Source organism: Heterodontus francisci, chromosome 1 (genome assembly GCF_036365525.1).
Source record: "Heterodontus francisci isolate sHetFra1 chromosome 1, sHetFra1.hap1, whole genome shotgun sequence".
Classification (NCBI taxonomy): Eukaryota; Metazoa; Chordata; class Chondrichthyes; order Heterodontiformes; family Heterodontidae; genus Heterodontus; species Heterodontus francisci.
The window spans coordinates 31,819,152-31,839,958 of NC_090371.1; the positions used below are offsets into that span (position 1 = coordinate 31,819,152).

At 43.3% G+C, this 20,807-nt stretch overlaps 1 protein-coding gene across 1 annotated transcript in view; it reads right to left on the reverse strand.

The window, feature by feature from the left end:
• Nucleotides 1–20,807, reverse strand: part of ctnna2 (catenin (cadherin-associated protein), alpha 2) — a 1,561,189-nt gene that overhangs the window by 1,512,268 nt on the left and 28,114 nt on the right. Inside the window, exon 3 of the mRNA XM_068028796.1 lies at nt 6,471–6,666. Coding sequence (XP_067884897.1) covers nt 6,471–6,666 — 196 coding nt within the window. The remainder of the gene's footprint in view (nt 1–6,470; nt 6,667–20,807) is intronic.

Sequence of the window (20,807 nt, forward strand, 5' to 3'; positions counted from 1 at the left end):
TCCTAACAGCACTGTGGGTGTACCTACCTCATAAGGACTGCAGCGGTTCAAGAAGGCAGCTCCCCACCACCTTCTCAAGGGCAATTGGGGATGGGCAATAAATGCTGGCCTAGCCAGCGATGCCCACATCCCACGAATGAATTTTTAAAAATAAAGTAGATATCTAATCCACTGGCTAAATGTTCATAATTTAACATTCTTCAGACTGATTGCCCATGAATTTACTATGCACTGAAAATTATAAAAAGTACAGACCAAAAGGATGGAACACAAGTAAACTTTCAGCACAAGGAGCAATCTGTCATGGAACTGACATTAAAATCACATGTTCTGCAGAGCCAGTCTATGTTGGTGCTTATCCTCTAAACAGGCAGTAGTCTTAGTTCCATGTGCTCACTCTTTCGGCAGAAAGTCTCTTCAAATTTTTTTATTTTGCTAATTTCAACTCTTATAAAACAAGGTAATGATAGAGATATAGAAAATTTATGGCCCATTGTGCCTGTGCCAGTTGAAAAAGAGTCTAACAGTAAGTACAGCACTTCAAGTGCACACACTTGTATTTCTAAATGCGATGAGTGTTTCTGCGTCTACTACCCTTTCAGGCGAGTTACAGACCCCCAACATCCTCTGGGTGAAAATATTTCTCAACTCTCCTCTAATCATTCTGCCAATTGCATCAAATCTATGCTACTGTGTATTGACCTCTCTGTGAAGGAAAATAATTCCTTCCTATTCACTCTATATAGAGCCTCCAGAATTTTGTACACCTCAATTAAATCTCCCCCTCAGCTGTTGTAAAGTTCCCATCTATTGTAAAGAAAACAACCCCAGCTGATCCAATCTTTCCTCATAGTTAAAATTTTCCAGTACTGGCAAAATCCCTGTAAATCTCTTCTGTACCCTATCTAGTGAGATCACATCCTTCCTGTAATGCAGTGCCCAGAACAGCACGCAGTACTCTAGTTGTGGCCTATCCAGTGTTTTACATAGTTCTAGTATAACCTACATACACTTTTATTCTATGCCTCGGCTAATAAAGGTAAGTATCTCATGCCTTCCTAACCCCCTATCTACCTATCCTGCTACCTTCATAGATCTTTAGACATACAATCCAAGTTCTCTCGGTTCCTCTACACTTCTCAGTATTTGACCATCTATCATGTATTCCCTTGCCTTGTTTGTCCAGCCCAAATGCATTACCTCACACTTCTCTGGATTGAATTTAATTTGCCACTTTTCTGCTAACCTGACCAGTCCACTGATATCTGCTGTCTACAGCTTTCTTCTTCACTATCAACCGCATGACCAATTTTTGTATCATCTGCAAACTTCTTAATCATGCCCCCTAAATTTAAGTCGACATCATTGATATATACTGTGAAAAGCAATCTTGAGTTATGAGGATTTTCTGCCTGGACTGGTAAATCCACTGCTGTCTGCAACAAGGAAAATCCTGTAAAAGCAAAATACTGCAGATGCTGGAAATCTGAAATAAAAATACAAAGTGCTGGAAATACTCAGCAGTCTGGCAACATCTGTGGAGAGAGAAACAGAGTTAACGTTTCAGGTCTGTGACCTTTCATCAAAACTGAAGGAAAATCCTGTACTACACTTTCTCCCCCTCCCAGAGCACATTGAAATTATAAACAATTGTTAGGAAATATATAAATATCAAACAGGTCCAACATGGGTAATTATGGAAATTAGCACAAATAAAATAGCAAGAAGAAAACAATTTGGCACATATTTGATCTGGATAAATAAAGTCAAATAGAGCAATGAATCAATAAACATTTTGAAATGTGACTTCACGGTTTTTCTAACTGAATTTAATAGATGATTTGTCCTTCATATTATAAAAATATTTACGAAAGTATTCTTTTTACTTACTTTCTGTAAAGTAATAAGGCTGCAATAAGTAAATCCCACAATAATTCACTGATGAGATACTTAAATACCACGGCGAGTATGGACTCAGATATTTTGATAGTGTAGCATAATTTATGTTCCATTACAATAGTTCATAACAGATATTGTCATACACTCTGAGCTATGTAGTCTCCAACGCAAATAACAGCATATGTAAATGACTAAAATTTTAGTATTGCTGGAAATAGAGACACTTGGTCAAAGCTTTTTGTCTTGCACTCATCAACACAAATCGCGAGAATACCAATGTAAGGGAAAGCAACAAACTTATACTGTATGAGAAGAGAGTGCTGATTGGTTGGTAAGTGGACTCTGGTAGAGATTTTGCCATGGAGAATGCACCAGTTTATGGTGACTGACAGTTAACTGCCAAGCGTGTTTGAAATTTAAACTAGGCAGCTTGACTCTGGTCAAGGCATTGCCCACCTGCTCCACTTTCCCGCGCGCTCGCCATATCCCTTGACTCCCTGAGACACCAAAAATCTATCTATCCCAGCCTTACAATACAGCATCCAAACCTCTGGGGTACAGAATTTCAAACATTTACACAATCCTTTGAGTGAAGTGATTTCTCCTCATCTCAGTCCGAAATGATCGGCCCGAGCCTCTGCCCCAATGTTTTATATTCCCCAATCAGCTGAAACAATCTCTCAGTGTCTACCCTATCCAAACCAAAGAACAAAGAAGAACAGTACAGCACAGGAACAGGCCATTCCACCCTCCAAGCCTGCGCCGATCTTGATGCCTGCCTAAACTAACACCTTCTGCACTTCTGGGGACCATATCCCTCTATTCCCATCCTATTCATGTATTTGTCAAGATGCCTCTTAAACGTCGCTATCGTACCTGCTTCCACCACCTCCCCCGGCAGCAAGTTCCAGGCACTCACCACCCTCTGTGTAAAGAACTTGCCTCGCACATCCCCTCTAAACTTTGTCCCTCTCATCTCAAACCTATGTCCCCTAGTAACTGACTCTTCCACCCTGGGAAAAAGCTTCTGACTATCCACTCTGTCCATGCCGCTCATAACTTTGTAAACCTCTATCATGTCGCCCCTCCACCTCCGTCGTTCGAGTGAGAACAATCAGAGTTTGTCCAACCTCTCCTCATAGCTAATGCCCTCCAGACCAGGCAACATCCTGGTAAACCTCTTCTGTACCCTCTCCAAAGCCTCCACATCTTTCTGGTAGTGTGGCACCAGAATTGCACGCAATATTCTAAGTGTGGCCTAACTAAAGTTCTGTACAGCTGCAGCATGACTTGCCAATTTTTATACTCTATGCCCCGACCGATGAAGGCAAGCATGCCATATGCCTTCATGATTACCTTATCTACCTGCGTTGCCACTTTCAGTGACCTGTGGACCTGTACGCCCAGATCTCTCTGCCTGTCAATACTCCTAAGGGTTCTGCCATTTACTGTATACTTCCCACCTGCATTAGACCTTCCAAAATGCATTATCTCACATTTGTCCGGATTAAACTCCATCTGCCATTTCTCCGCCTAAGTCTCCAACCGATCTATATCCTGCTGTATCCTCTGACAATCCTCATCACTATCCGCCAACCTTTGTGTCGTCCGCAGACTTATCAGACCAGCTACATTTTCCTCCAAATCATTTATATATACTACAAAAAGCAAAGGTCCCAGCACTGATCTCTGCGGAACACCACTAGTCACATCCCTCCATTCAGAAAAGCACCCTTCCACTGTTACCCTCTGTCTTCTATGACAGGGACAGTTCTGCATCCATCTTGCCAGCTCACCTCTGATCCCGTGTGACTTCACCTTTTGTACCAGTCTGCCATGAGGGACCTTGTCAAAGGCTTTACTAAAGTCCATATAGATTATATCCACTGCCCTTCCTTCATCAATCATGTTTGTCACTTCCTCAAAAAACTCAATCATATTAGTGAAACATGACCTCCCCTTCACAAAACCATGCTGCCTCTCACTAATAAGTTTGTTTGTTTCCAAATGGGAGTAAATCCTGTCCCAAAGAATCCTCTCTAATAATTGCCCAACCACTGATGAGGCTCACCGGCCTGTAAATTTCCTGGATTATCCTTGCTACCCTTCTTAAACAAAGGAACAACATTGGCTATTCTCCAGTCCTCTGGGACCTCACCTCCTAGCCAATGAGGATGCAAAGAGTTCTGTCAAGGCCCCAGCAATTTCTTCCCTTGCCTCCCTCAGTATTCTAGGGTAGCTCCCATCAGGCCCTGGGGACTTATCTACCTTGATGCTTTGCAAGACACCCAACACCTCCTCCTTTTTGATAATGAGATGACTGAGACTATCTACACTCCCTTCCCTAGGCTCATCATCCACCAAGTCCTTCTCTTTGGTGAATACTGATGCAAGAGTACTCATTTAGTACCTTGCCCATTTCCTCTGGTTCCACACATTCCCTTCTCTGTCCTCGAGTGGGCCAACCCTTTCCCTAGTTACCCTCTTGCTCTTTATATACGTATAAAAAGCCTTGGGATTTTCCTTAATCCTGTTTGCCAATGACTTTTCATGACCCATTTTAGCCCTCCAGACTCCTTGCTTAAGTTCCTTCCTACTGTCTTTATATTCCTCAAGGGATTTGTCTGTTCCTTGCCTTCCAGCCCTTACGAATGCTTCCTTTTTCTTTTTGACTAGGCTCACAGTATCCCGCGTTATCCAAGGTTCCCGAAACTTGCCAAACTTATCCTTCTTCCTCACATTGCTGGGTCCTTGACAGAATTCTTTGCATCCTCATTGGCTAGGAGGTGAGGTCCCAGAGGACTGGAGAATAGCCAATGTTGTTCCTTTGTTAAAGAAGGGTAGCAAGGATAAACACGCTGGTCCTGGATTCTAATCATCTGACGTTTGAAAGACTCCCACATGTCAGATGTTGATTTACCCTCAAACACCCACCCCCAATCTAAATTCTTCAGTTCCTGACTAATATTGTTATAATTAGCCTTCCCCCAATTTAGTACCTTCACCCGAGGACTACTCTTATCCTTATCCACAAGTTCCTTAAAACTTATGGAATTACGGTCACTGTTCCTGAAATGCTCCCCTACTGAAACTTCGACCACCTGGCCGGGCTCATTCCCCAACACCAGATCCAGTTGGATCCCCTTCCCTAGTTGGACTATCTACATATTGTTTTAAGAAGCCATCCTGGATGCTCATTACAAAGTCTGCCCCATCCAAGCCCCTAGCACTAAATGAGTCCCAGTCAATATAGGGGAAGTTAAAATCACCCACCACGACAACCCTGTTAACTTTACATCTTTCCAAAATCTGTCTACATATCTACTCCTCTACCTCCCGCTGGCTGTTGGGAGGCCTGTAGAAAACCCCCAACATCGTGACTGCACCCTTCCTATTCCTGAGCTCCACCCATATTGCCTCGCTGCACAACTCCTCAGAGGTGTCCTCCCGCAGTACAGCTGTGATATTCTCCTGAACCAGTAATGCAACTCTCCCACCCCTTTTACATCCCCCTCTACTCCGCCTGAAGCTTCTAAATTCTGCAACATTCAGCTGCCAATCCTGCCCTTCCCTCAACCAAGTCTCTGTAATAGCAACATCATCATAGTTCCAAGTACTAATCCAAGCTCTAAGTTCATCTGCCTTACCTGTTATACTTCTCGCATTGAAACAAATGTACTTCAGACCACCAGTCCCGCTGTGCTCCACAACATCTCCCTGCCTGCTCTTCCTCTTAGTCTTACTGGCCTTATTTACTAGTTCCCCTTCATTTCTTTCACTTGCTGTCCTACTGCTCTGGTTCCCACCCCCCTGCCACGCTAGTTTAAACCCTCCCGAGTGACGCTAGCAATCCTCGCAGCCAGGATATTTGTGCCCCTCCAGTTTAGATGCAACCCGTCCTTCTTGTACAGGTCCCATCTGTCCCTGAAGAGATCCCAATGGTCCAGATATCTGACCCTTTAGAATATTGTATGCTTCAATAAGATTGTCTCTTATTCTTCGAAACTTCAGACAGTATCGGCCCAATTTACTCAGCCTCTCGACTTAGGACAACCCCCTTAACCCAGTGACCAATTTGGTGAACCTTCGCTGTACCACCTCCAATGCAAGTATATCCTTTCTTAAATGCGGAGACCAAAACTGAACACAATAATCCAGATGTGGTCTCACCAAAACCCTGTACAATTGTAGCAAGACTTATTTATTCCTGTACTCCAATCCCCTTGCAACAGCAGTCATGATGCTACAATTGATTTCTCGTCCCCTCAACTCACTATCCGCTGACCTCTTCTGCAAAATGCTTATATGTATCTCTGTTGAGGTAAGGGTTCCAACCCCCATCCCAACCTATTCAAACAGTCTGGCAACACTCACTCAAGAATCAAACTATATCCCAGCAAGAGTCAAATGCTTTTGGTGGAGGAAACAGTAAAGAGAGACTTATTTCCCTCTAAAAAGCTGCACAGTATCATCATCAGGAAGTAAGATCAACATCATGAACCCATGTACTGCATTTCAAACTCCAACAGCTAGAGTTCTGCATAAATATGCTTAAACTGATCAATACACACCTTGTTTGCGTACATCTTCCACAGCTACTAGCAGCTCCTCCTTCAGATCCTGGCTCTCCTTTGCAATCTGGTCCCCCTTCTCTAAAAAGTTCTGTGTTGCTTGTTCCACAGAAGCAGCCAATACATGTGCTTTCTTGGATCGACCTTTCTTTTTACTTGATGGGCCTTTGCTACTTGTATTCACAAGGGTAGTTACCTAAAGTGTAATAATAAAACCAAATTAAATAATTTCCTAATGATTTATTTCTTCATGACTGTGCACTCCCACTGAGTTTTACACAGAAATGCAGAGCCCAACCTCTTATAATTTCATGTAGCTGACAGCTAAATCTGTACATTCTATACATTCCATCACATTTTATGACCAAACACAAATTGTGCAGCATTTCTTCCAGTTTACAACTAAAGTCGAGGCAAAGAGCCTAAAGTTGCGTTACGACCGACCGCTCCAGTCAAAGTTCCCAATCAAAATATACGATCCTGTTTGTGGTGGGAGAGACACACTGATTATTCAATCCCGTCACGCCACAGATCGCCTAACATATAATTTTTTAAAACTTTCCAAATTAAAAACCCAGCCAAATTGTACCATCTATTAACCCTCAAATGAGACTAACCAAACCAAGTGACTTAAATCAATAAATTAACTCTTTACTTAGAAGAACTAAATTCTTAAGCACTATGAAGATATAAACAACATTCAAAACAGAAAAAATTAGAGTCCTTGCAAATTTGTCTGTCCAATGTTGCTTGAGGTCCTCACAGGATGTTGCTTTCCTTCCCCAGCGATTTTCAACAACTAACGACTTGCAAACACTTTCAACAGAATCAATCCGACTTTAGAGTTTTTGAGGGATAAAAGATCATCACAGTCTAACTTCCCTTTCTTCAATTTAAATTACCAGAGATCTGTGTTTTGGCTTGATGTTTTTAGAATTTTGAGATAATAATTAAACAGATTAAAAATCCTATTCCTTCAGTTTAAATGGTTGAGAGCTCTTTTTCAGGTGTCTGAACATCACAGCAGCCTGTGTCTTCTGTCTGTCTGTGTGTTCTGTTAGAACAAACTGTCTCCACTAAAAGCCAGTTCAAAACTCAACTGTAACAAATGTATTGCATCAGACACTCTCCCAGTGGCTGTTTCCACGGTAACGAGAAAGCACCCTTTGCATCGCAGTCTCCAATGGCTGCTTCTTACAGCAACCGAAAATGCACCTTTCTATAACTCGTGAGGCTTGCCGGCTCTTAAAGCAATACTGATCCCTTGCAAGCCTTAAAGGCAAACTGCTTTTCCCGAAAAAAAAACTACAGGACCGTGACAGTTGCAAAAGATCACGCTTAACGTTAACAAAGTTAATGTTATTAATTTGTAGCACCATTCTAATTTGACCACAATTGAGATGGTTCAGAGATCAAATGCCCACAGATAGTATATGGGATTTTCCATCTACTAAAATTAATGGAGTTGAAATCACATGCTAGGCATCTGCGATTTCCCCAAGTGTGCTTTCCGTGACCACTGCTCTCCACTGGATTGTTAAATCACCCCTCTCCCGCCTCAATAATTGTAGCATCAATATCTGAAATAACTTGTCTGTTCTCTCCACAGATGCCGTCAGACCTGCTGAGTGCTTCCTATTTTTGAGTCTAATAATTGTAATCTGGTTGAACCACTTCAATATTTCTAAGCTGGGCTTTTCATAGATTGGAAACCGGATTAGAACTGCTATCACCTTCAAAATGTATGCTAAACCAAAGGGGCAGATAAAAGGAAAAAGACTTGGAGTTATATAGTGCTTTCACAACCTCAGATCCAAAAAGAACTTTACAGTACTTTCTGAAGTGTAGTCACTGTTGAGAAATGATGTAAGAAATACAAATCACATTTTAAACTTCAGTAAGTAAGGAAACTGGTTAGAACAGGTATAACAGAATGTATTAGCTAAAAATAAAATAGTCTTTTGCTAAAAAAAACAAGGTAGAAGATTGAATAGGAAGGAAACGTACTAACACAATCACACTTTGGCTCCCCACAGATGCTGCCCAACTTGCTAAGTACTTCCAGAAATTTGTTTATATTCAGATTTCTAGCAGCTACAATATTCTGCCTTTTGCGATCAGCATTGGTAGTGTTTTATGTTCAGTTAATGTTATGTAAAATTGTGCTGTGTTTAATAGTTTTGAGCTAACATTGCTTGTTGTTACAATAGTTTGAAATTCTCAGCCTCAAACTGTTGTCGAGGAAGAGTCCATAAATTCTTTTAAAAGGGAGTTAGTTACTTGAAAATATTAAGGGAAACATTAAGCATGTAGTAGAGTGAAATTCGAGTGGATAATTCACTGGGAACAAACACTGGAATGGATTTGATAGGCCTAATGGCGTATTTCTGTGCTGTAAGACTCTATAAAACCATTTGATTTCATAGTTTTAGAAGGGGAGAGACAAAGCTTATTATGTAACCCCAGTGGTTTTTTTTTTACTGGGAAATACTAGTTATTCAGAAATCATAAGCTTTGTCACTTCCCTCCTCCTAAAACTATAAAATCAAATGGTCGCTTATGGATTACTGAAAGTGAAAGTTGTTAATCCAAGCAAGATCACTCATAAGAATAGGATGTCGGAATATATGTTACAACCAGTAACCTCAATAATGGGCACACAAGTTTTTCAGTGTAATTTTTTTCCCTTTTAATTGCTAGCCTTTGAACGGAATACACTGATATATTGCCTTGATAACCAATGTAATACTATTTGCAAAAACTTTGCCTTTCAAATCATTCTGCAAAAAATTTTAAAAGCCTATAATTTCACATTTATAAGTCAAGACATCAAGCGGAATTATTCATTGGCACTCTGTGAGCACATTATCGTACTGTTATTCTACCAAAAGTTTACTTCATGAATTTTAGAAGTAAACTCAGATGACCAGTGCTTTGTAGCGTAGCCATGGGTCAGTGGTACAACTCCCACCTCGAGCCAGAAGGTGCTGGGCTTGTCCCACTCCAGAGACTTGAGGCATATTATCTAGGCTGATTATCCTGTGCAGTATTAGAAGAACAAAGAAAATTACAGCACAGGAACAGGCCCTTCGGCCCTCCAAGCCTGCGCCGATCCAGATCCTCTATCTAAACATGTCGCCTATTTTCTAAGAGTCTGTATCTCTTTGCTTCCTGCCCATTCACGTATCTGTCTAGATACATCTTAAAAGACGCTATCTTGCCCGCATCTACCACCTCCGCTAGCAACGCGTTCCAGGCACCCACCACCCTCTGCGTAAAGAACTTTCCACGCATATCCCCCCTAAACTTTTCCCCTCTCACTTTGAACTCGTGACCCCTAGTAATTGAATCCCCCACTCTGGGAAAAAGCTTCTCGCTATCCACCCTGTCTATACCTCTCATGATTTTGTACACCTCAATCAGGTCCCCCCTCAACCTCCATCTTTCTAATGAAAATAATCCTAATCTGCTCAACCTCTCTTCATAGCTAGTGCCCTCCATACCAGGCAACATCCTGGTGAACCTCCTCTGCACCCTCTCCAAAGTATCTACATCCTTTTCGTAATGTGGCGACCAGAACTGCACGCAGTATTCCAAATGTGGCCGAACCAAAGTCTTATACAACTGTAACATGACCTGCCAACCCTTGTACTCAATACCCCGTCCTATGAAGGAAAGCATGTCGTATGCCTTCTTGACCACTCTATTGACCTGCGTTGCCACCTTCAGGGAACAATGGACCTGAACACCCAAATCTCTCTGGACATCAATTTTCCCCAGGGAGAACTACAATGTTGGAGGCACCAGTAAACTGAGATATGCTCTCAGATGAATGTAAAAGGTTCCCTGACACTACTTCAAGAAGGGCATGCAAGTTATCCCCAGTATCCTGACCAATATCTAAAGATCACCAAAACAGATTAGTTGGTTAGTATCAAATTGCTGTTTGCGGAACTTTGCTGTAGACAACTGGCTGCCGCATTTCCTACATTATAACAGTGACTAGACTTCAAGAGTCACACATTGGCTGTAAAGCACTTTGGGACGTGCCAAAATCATGAAAGCAGCCATATCAATGCACGTTCTTCCTTCTTTTCCTTTTGTGGACAGGTTTATAAAAAACATCCTACTGGAATCTATTGAAACATAGAAATTTCAGCTTAGGAAAACATTCAGTCCTTGCTTAACCCAAACTTCCTTTCTCAGGGGCCAATTTTATGTGGTCCCAGTTTCCTGCTTTCTGCCCATGTCCTTTTATATTCTTCACAAAATTGTCTCATTTCTCCATGGATACTATAATTGATTTAGCATTGATTCTACTTACCGCAAAGCATTCTACCTTTACACCTTTGTACATTTAGCACTTACTTTGAGATCACAACCATGCCTTAGATTTACCTATCAATGGGAATAATCATTCTACAATTAATTTTCACTATCTCCATCAAATCCTCCATTAATATTCTCATTTATGCTGCATGTTAAATAGCTGAGAAATGAAACAATCATAGAATGGTTACAGCACAGTAAGGAGACGACCATTTGGCCCATCAGATCCATACCAGCTCTGTCCAAGAACAACGTAGCTAGTCCCACTCCGCCGTCTTTTCCCCATAACCCTGCAAATTCTCTCTTCAGATAATTATCCAACTCCCTTTTGAAAGCCACAATTAAATCTGCCTCCATCACAATCTCAGGCAGTGCATTCCAGATGCTAACCACTCGCTGTGTAAATAAGTTTTTCATGTTGCTGATACTTCTTTTGCTAATCACCTTAAATCTGTGTCCTCTGGTTCTTGATCCTTCAACAGGAACAGTTTCTCCCCATCTACTCTGTCTAGATCTCTCATGATTTTGAACACCTCTATCAAATTTCCTCTCAACCTTCCCTTCTACAAGGACAACAGCCCCAGCTTCTCCAACCTATCCACCAATTGATTTTCCCTCATCCCTGGAACCATTCTCATGAATCTTTTCTGCACCCTCTCAACGCCTTCACATCCTTCCTGAAGTGTAGTGCCCAGAACTGGACACAATACTACAGTTGAGGCGTAATTATCATCTCCCCTATCGCTATTGCTTTTCCAACCTTCGTCCTGCCCCCCACTGTACAGCTGAGCCAGCCATGGTGCTGTGGACCAGGCTCTGGCTGCACACCCCAGAGGACTCATCACTCTCACCAGTATTCAGAACTGAATACTGGTTGCAGAGTGAGATGCAGTTGGGGGCTCCTGCACTACCTGTCTGGTCTTCCTTGACTGCCTAACGGTCACTCATTCCTTCTCTGCCTGCAAACCCTCAAGCTGTGGGGCGATCACATCTATAAACATGCCATCCACAAAACTTTCAAATGGGGCATTATATATGTATGCCATCTATCACTATTGCAGTGTCAGTTAATCCCCTTCAAATGTGTTTTTCCCCATGTCTCTTTACAGAAGGAGAGCATCACCCAACCAGAAATCCAGGATTTGTTAAAATCTTAGCTTCTGTTTTGTTTGTTCAGCATTAAGCAACAGAAAAGTATTTACTTTTTTTCCTTTGCCCAGTGCAAATCAATTTCAATATTAAATGTACTATTTCTCTTTCAAAGGCAACGCAGCACAAATGTACAAAACACTGACACTCTTAAGTCAGTAAACCAGTAAGCAAACAAAAACAACTCCACGGTTTTTCCTTCTTCACCTTTCATTCCTGTAAAAGTTCTTAAGTTAATACAATACTTAGCTTTTGTTAGAAGCATCTGTTGTTACTTTCAAATTGTTGAGTTTCTAAGACACCAATTAAGTTCAAATGTGGAAATGTAATAACCAAAAACAAACAAAAAGATATTCTTCTTTCATAGACAATTAGAAAGCAAAAATTCTTATAGTAATATTGGAGGAAGTGACAAAATCACTTTGAGAGTCCACATTAACTAAGGTGTGCAATAAATAGCAGGATTCACAAGATCTGCAGAATGAAAACTGTATAACTGTCTATAAAAGAGGCTAAACCATTGAGCTCAATCAATCACCAAAAGAGACAGCAATCTGTCCCTCATGAAGCAGCACTGAACTCAATACTGAGGCAATTGTTGCTTTGAAGACACCAGCAAAAGCAATCTCTTAGAAAAGTCTTAGCACTTGCAGAGGCAGCATTGCAAAATAAATGCACAAGATTGTACGCTCCAGCACGAAAACAGAGCCGCTCAGGAAACTGAATGTTTGGTTATCCTATAGCAACAATACAACAAATCATTTTACAGAATAAAAGTTTAAAGCAACTAAGAGTTACAATATGGTGGATCCATCTCCCCCACTGCTGCCACCTACCACCCACCAACACCAGCCCCCTTCCTGCACTTTCTCCCTCGCACACATTTGCTGGACACCTGCTCACTCCTCCTCCCCTATATTACTTGAATGCTGATATCCAGATAGCAGTTTCAATTTATCCAAGCTACAACACTGTACTTTGCACATATGTACAGAAAGCTCTTTGGTTCTATACAAGGTTATGAGGAGACAGCAGGGTACTGGAATTAATTTTGGATTCTTCTAGCAAAGAAAGAGTCAGCCAGCACTGCACAATTGGTCAAATGGCCTCCTTCTGTGCTGTAAATTCCACTTCTGTAAAACCAATCATTTGCTGATCACTTCCAAAGTGATAGTGAACTTGTTTGGCAACTCCTACACTAATCATCTCACTGGCCATTCGCTGGCTCATTCCTCAGGGCATTGCCTTGACCAATCAGAATCAAGCTGCCTGGTTTAAATTTCAAACAAAGCTTGGTAGTTCCCTGTCAGTCACCGTAAACTGGTGCATTCTCCATGGCAATGCCTCTACCAGAGTTCACTTGCCAACCATCAGCACTCTCTTCTCATAGTATAAAGTTGTTGTTTTCCCTTACACTGGTATTTTTGCGAATTGGCCTGGGGTGCAAGTCGAAAAGCTTTGACAACATGTCTCTATTTTCAACAATACTGAAGTTCTGTACTACCAAATAACTATTTGAATACGAGAAATCTTATTACCACTTAAAGGTGATACATTAACTTAATGGACTCCCCCCCCCGCCCCCCAAAAACTAATACAAAGCCAATTCAAGGGCAAAAGTTGTATTGCAGTCCTTTGGAACACATTCAGATAGATCTAACTGTTTGAATTGTAGGCTGTACTCAACCCAAACAGGTCAATCAGCAATAAGTTAACAAATCGGTGAATACCTTCACAACTGGACCAGTTGATTGGGGCTAGGTTTTATAAGCTCGCAGCCAATCTCAAGTGCAGCAGCTCATTTAAATAGCCGGGGCGAGCACCCCCGCCCCCCTCATCATGTGGAGGGGCAGTCTGTCCATCCCCGGCAATAGCATTTGCTGCCGGTGCGCAGGCACTGAAGCCATTTTTAAAGGCCTGTCAGCCCTAATGGCTTATTTAAATATTTAAAGACAAAGTGAATTAAATCAAATAAATAATTTCTTTTGCCCCTCTCCAGCACCCCAATAACAATTAATTATTTTCCCTTCCTCTCCCCCACCCCCCACAACACTTAGCTTTACCATCGGTTTCTGCTCCACCAGAGTAAATCCCAGAGAGGGTTTTAAGCCCAAAGACGGAAGCTGAATTAGCCAAAAATTCTAGTTTATTTAAATAATGCTGATAAAGCAATGAAAGAAATCCCACCAACAAGCAGCCACATAAGCTGGGGAGCCTGGAAAATTCAGTAAGTGTCAGAACAAGTATGTAGTTGTGCTATTCAAAAGCTTCCATGCAGGCTGAGATAGCTCTTAGAAATGGGACTGAAATAGCTAGAGTTGAAAGAGGAAAAACATAAGCTCCTATACAGAAATACATAGAAGTCACAACACAGAAATATGCCAATTATCCAAACCGGTCCATGTCAGCGTTTACTTACCCTCCACTTGAGCAATTTATCATAATCACATTTATCCACTCTTTTGCTATATCCCTTCATCCCTTTTCCTTAATTCACCTATCCAATCTAATCATGAATGCTAATTGCCTCAACCAAGAACCATCGAAGTAAATGCCACAGCCTCAACTCCCACCAAGTCACCATTCTAAATTTCTTACATTTAGTTTTGTATCTATGGAATCATGTTGTTGACCCCACAAATACTGAACTCAGTCTCTATCTAGGTTTTCTATTCCAACTTTCAATTAATTTAAACATCATATTGACCCATAATCTACATTATTCAATTGAATAAAATACCTAAATCTTCAAATTTATTTGCATTCGTACTTCCTTCTATAGGCAGCTACCTACTGATACTCAAGTCTTTCGATAGTGATCAGTCCAATACTGCACAGAGTATTCCAAGAGGTCTTAAGGCTTATCTTTAACTCTGGGCTTTTATATTCAATACCTCTTGTGATCAAACCTAAAATTTCATTAGCTTTATTCATAGCCTTATCAACCTAGTAATAATAGCCTGTATATCCTGTGATGTCCTATTAATCTGCACTCCCAAATTCTTCCACAGCAATTAGCCTACTTTCAACGTAGAAGAAATGCTGTTTTTTCTTGCTAAAATCTATCTCACATTTGCTGACACTGACAGAAAATCCGGAGCGGAACCCCGTAGGCGGTCATGTGTCACCTTTGGCATGTTTCCGGCAGTTCCTGCAGCCATACTGGTGCCAAACGTCGTGTCCTGCACTCCTTTGGACCCCACCAGAAAGGCCGAGAGGGGGGTTTTGACGACTGGGCAACTCTCAACCTCCATAAATTTGCCCAGGCATGCGCCATGGAGAGGTCACTCCATAGTTGCCTCACAGCGACTGAAACAACACGGAAGGCAGCAGTTACGGGTTATAAGTCCAGATAAATTGGCGTAGAAACTGGGCGCCACGGGTTGCCTTTGTCGGTGGGAGAGGTCATTGCACCTCACTGGACAGCTACCGCCCGCCTCAAACCGGGCAGCCCCCGGTCAATAAGGTTCTGTCCCGCCACAGTCTGCCTGCTTCAATGGGTGCTTGGAGCTCAGGGTCATTGCCCGAAAGGTGGACTGATACACCGCACCAAACATGAAAAAAGGAAAGAAGGTACCAGCCCTTCGCTTTGCAAGCTGGAACGTCAGAACTATGTGTCCTGGCCTGTCGGAAGACCTTACACAAATCAACGATTCTCGGAAGACCGCCATCATTAACAACGAGCTCAGTAGACTCAATGTGGACATTGCAGCACTTCAGGAGACTCGCCTCCCCGCGAGTGGCTCTCTAGCAGAGCAAGACTACACCTTCTTCTGGCAGGGCAGGGATCCTGAAGAACCAAGACAGCATGGAGTGGGCTTCGCCATCAGAAACTCCTTGCTCAGCATGATAGAGCCTCCCTCAAATGGCTCGGAACGCATACTGTCCATCCGACTGCTCACCACCTCTGGTCCAGTACACCTACTCAGCATCTATGCTCCAACACTCTGTTCCGCACCTGAAGCTAAAGACCAGTTCTATGAACAACTCCATAACATTAGCAGCATCCCCAACACCGAACACCTATTCCTGCTGGGGGACTTTAATGCCAGGGTTGGGGCCGACCATGACTCATGGCCCTCCTGCCTTGGGCGCTATGGCGTTGGAAGGATGAATGAGAACGGGCAGAGACTGCTTGAGTTGTGTACCTATCATAACCTCTGCATCACCAACTCGTTCTTTCACACTAAACCCTGTCACCAGGTTTCATGGAGGCACCCAAGATCACGTCGTTGGCACCAGCTAGACCTCATTGTCACAAGGCGAGCCGCCTTAAACAGTGTTCAAATCACACGCAGCTTCCACAGTGCGGACTGCGACACCGACCACTCCCTGGTGTGCAGCAAGGTTAGACTCAGACCAAAGAAGTTGCATCATTCCAAGCAGAAGGGCCACCCGCGCATCAACACGAGCAGAATTTCTCACCCACAGCTGTTACAAAAATTTCTAAATTCACTTGTAACAGCCCTTCAAAACACTCCCACAGGGGATGCTGAGACCAAGTGGGCCCACATCAGAGACGCCATCTATGAGTCAGCTTTGACCACCTACGGCAAAAGTGCGAAGAGAAATGCAGACTGGTTTCAATCTCATAATGAAGAGCTGGAACCGGTCATAGCCGCTAAGCGCATTGCACTTTTGAACTACAAGAAAGCCCCCAGCGATTTAACATCCGCAGCACTTAAAGCAGCCAGAAGTACTGCACAAAGAACAGCTAGGCGTTGCGCAAACGACTACTGGCAACACCTATGCAGTCATATTCAGCTGGCCTCAGACACCGGAAACATCAGAGGAATGTATGATGGCATGAAGAGAGCTCTTGGGCCAACCATCAAGAAGATCACCCCCCTCAAATCTAAATCGGGGGACATAATCACTGACCAACGCAAACAGATGGACCGCTGGGTTGAGCACTACCTAGAACTGTACTCCAGGGAGAATGCTGTCACTGAGACTGCCCTCAATGCAGCCCAGCCTCTACCAGTCATGGATGAGCTGGACATACAGCCAACCAAATCGGAACTCAGTGATGCCATTGATTCCCTAGCCAGCGGAAAAGCCCCTGGGAAGGACAGCATTACCCCTGAAATAATCAAGAGTGCCAAGCCTGCTATACTCTCAGCACTACATGAACTGCTATGCCTGTGCTGGGACGAGGGAGCAGTACCCCAGGACATGCGCGATGCCAATATCATCACCCTCTATAAAAACAAAGGTGACCGCGGTGACTGCAACAACTACCGTGGAATCTCCCTGCTCAGCATAGTGGGGAAAGTCTTTGCTCGAGTCGCTCTGAACAGGCTCCAGAAGCTGGCCGAGTGCGTCTACCCTGAGGCACAGTGTGGCTTTCGTGCAGAGAGATCGACTATTGACATGCTGTTCTCCCTTCGTCAGATACAGGAGAAATGCCGTGAACAACAGATGCCCCTCTACATTGCTTTCATTGATCTCACCAAAGCCTTTGACCTCGTCAGCAGACGTGGTCTCTTCAGACTACTAGAAAAGATCGGATGTCCACCAAAGCTACTAAGTATCATCACCTCATTCCATGACAATATGAAAGGCACAATTCAACATGGTGGCTCCTCATCAGAGCCCTTTCCTATCCTGAGTGGTGTGAAACAGGGCTGTGTTCTCGCACCCACACTTTTTGGGATTTTCTTCTCCCTGCTGCTTTCACATGCGTTCAAATCCTCTGAAGAAGGAATTTTCCTCCACACAATATCAGGGGGCAGGTTGTTCAACCTTGCCCGTCTAAGAGCGAAGTCCAAAGTACGGAAAGTCCTCATCAGAGAACTCCTCTTTGCTGACGATGCTGCTTTAACATCTCACACTGAAGAATGCCTGCAGAGTCTCATCGACAGGTTTGCGTCTGCCTGCAATGAATTTGGCCTAACCATCAGCCTCAAGAAAACGAACATCATGGGGCAGGATGTCAGTAATGCTCCATCCATCAATATTGGCGACCACGCTCTGGAAGTGGTTCAAGAGTTCACCTACCTAGGCTCAACTATCACCAGTAACCTGTCTCTAGATGCAGAAATCAACAAGCGCATGGGTAAGGCTTCCACTGCTATGTCCAGACTGGCCAAGAGAGTGTGGGAAAATGGCGCACTGACACGGAACACAAAAGTCCGAGTGTATCAGGCCTGTGTCCTCAGTACCTTGCTCTACGGCAGCGAGGCCTGGACAACGTATGCCAGCCAAGAGCGACGTCTCAATTCATTCCATCTTCGCTGCCTTCGGAGAATACTTGGCATCAGGTGGCAGGACTATATCTCCAACACAGAAGTCCTTGAAGCGGCCAACACCCCCAGCTTATACACACTACTGAGTCAGCGGCGCTTGAGATGGCTTGGCCATGTGAGCCGCATGGAAGATGGCAGGATCCCCAAAGACACATTGTACAGCGAGCTCGCCACTGGTATCAGACCCACCGGCCGTCCATGTCTCCGTTATAAAGACGTCTGCAAACGCGACATGAAATCGTGTGACATTGATCACAAGTCGTGGGAGTCAGTTGCCAGCATTCGCCAGAGCTGGCGGGCAGCCATAAAGACAGGGCTAAATTGTGGCGAGTCGAAGAGACTTAGTAGTTTGCAGGAAAAAAGACAGAGGCGCAAGGGGAGAGCCAACTGTGCAACAGCCCCAACAAACAAATTTCTCTGCAGCACCTGTGGAAGAGCCTGTCACTCCAGAATTGGCCTTTATAGCCACTCCAGGCGCTGCTTCACAAACCACTGACCACCTCCAGGCGCGTATCCATTGTCTCTCGAGATAAGGAGGCCCAAAAGAAAAGAAAAAAGAAAAAAAGAAGAACTCACTTCTCAGCACAAAGCCCATTCCCCCATTTTATCAATGCGTATTTGCAGCTTCTACAGAAGTAGTTCTTCCTCCTGTTCTTCTATCAGCTGTGAATTTCAACAGCAACCAAGGCCTATGTCCAAATCATTCATATAGTGAACAGAAGTGGCCTCAGAAATTAACTTTAGAGAATACTACTACTTACAACAACTTTGAAAAACTACATAACTCTTACACTGTTTTATGCTTTCGAACCAATTGTTAATGCCACTCGCTCTCCTCCCCTTAATCTCAGAAAGAGTAGGAGGGCTTTCAGGTAAATACAGAATCACAGAATTGTTACAGTGCAGGAGGCGGCCATTCGGCCCATTGTGTCTACACCGGCTCTCTGAAAGAGCAATTCACTCAGTTCCACTTCCTGCCTTCTCCCCGTAACCCTGCACGTTCTTCCTTTTCACATAACAATCTAATTCCCTTTTGAATGCTTCAATTGAACCTGCCTCCACCACACACTCAGGCATTGCATTCCAGACTTGATGCACTCTGTGAAAAAGTTTTTCCTCATGTCACTTCTGCTTCTCTTAGCAAATAATTTAAATCTGTGCCCTCTCGTTCTCGATCCGTTCACGAGTGGGAACAGTTTCTCTCTGTCTAGAGCATCTTGGAGGTACTAAAGGATGACTGTCTCCTAGGAATCTAAGGATATTTCTGATTCCATGGTATCCATTTTCTGGCTGATTGCTGTTCATCAGAATCCTGTTGGCAGTACCAGTAGAGAAGCTGGTGCGTATGCCTCAGTGGTTTCCCGAACTGTAACACAAGATAGATCTCCATCAACTCCCCACAGAAGCTTTCATCTTTGCAAGAGCGACTGCTAAAGATCCCATGAGGAAACAGTCATGGTCTTGCTCCAACCCAGGACTTAAGAGCATTGGGATGAAGGGGTTGCCTTATGAGGAAAGGTTGAGTCTTTACTCATTGAAATTTAGAAGAATGACAGGTGATCTTAGTAAAACATAAAAGATTCTGAGAGGTATTGGTACTTAGATGCTGAGAGAAATGTTTCTCCTCATGGGGGAATCTCGAACGAGGGGGCATAGTTTCAAAATAAGAGATTCCCCATTTAAGACGAAGATGAGATGGAATTTCTTTTCTGTGAGTCATGAATCATTGGAATCTTTTACCTCAGAGTTGTGGAGGCTGATTCATTGAATATTATTCAAGGCTCAGATAGACAGATTTTTGAACTTATAGGAGAGTCAAGGGTTATGGGAAACGTGCAGGAAAGTGGAGTTGAGATCAATATCAGATCAGCCATGATTTTATTGAATAGTGGAGCAGAATCGAGGGGCAGTATGGTCTACTTCTGCTCCTACTTATGTTCTTAACCTTCATCTGAGCATCAGCTAATTACATCTTTGATCCAAGTCCCTCAGGTGACACACTGAAGTACATAGAACAGCAGAAAAACCTCATTATTTCACAAGGAGTGTACACAGTGATTTGTTTTTGTCAGTAGTTGCAATACATTGGAATTTTTGATGCAAGAAACACCTGGTATTTGGTAAGGAAAATGTAATGTGTTGAGGCTCAGGATGCAACAGCTAGCTATGAGGAGCAAGGATTTTACATAGAGTATGATAGCTAAGTTACAGAAGGCAGAATTTTCATGGATTGAGACTTATCTTCTATTCAACAGGAAAGGTGTGGTGAATGAGTCAGTCTTTCAGCTGTTGAGCAGCCATTTTCATGGTACCTGCTTCCTGCTCATCAAGCAATGGGCCCTGACAACATTCCGGCAATAGTACTGAAGACCTGTGCTCCAGAATTTGCTGCGCCCCTAGCCAAGCTGTCCCAGTTCAGCTACAACACTGGCATCTACCCAGCAATGTGGAATAGGTATGTCCTGTGCATAAAAAGAAGAAAAGAGCTGAACTCAAGAGGTGAGGCGAGAGTGACTGCCCTTGACATCAGGGTAGTATTTGACCGAGTATGGCATCAAGGAGCCATAGCAAGACAGGAGTCAACGGGAATCAGGGGGAACCTCTCTGCTGG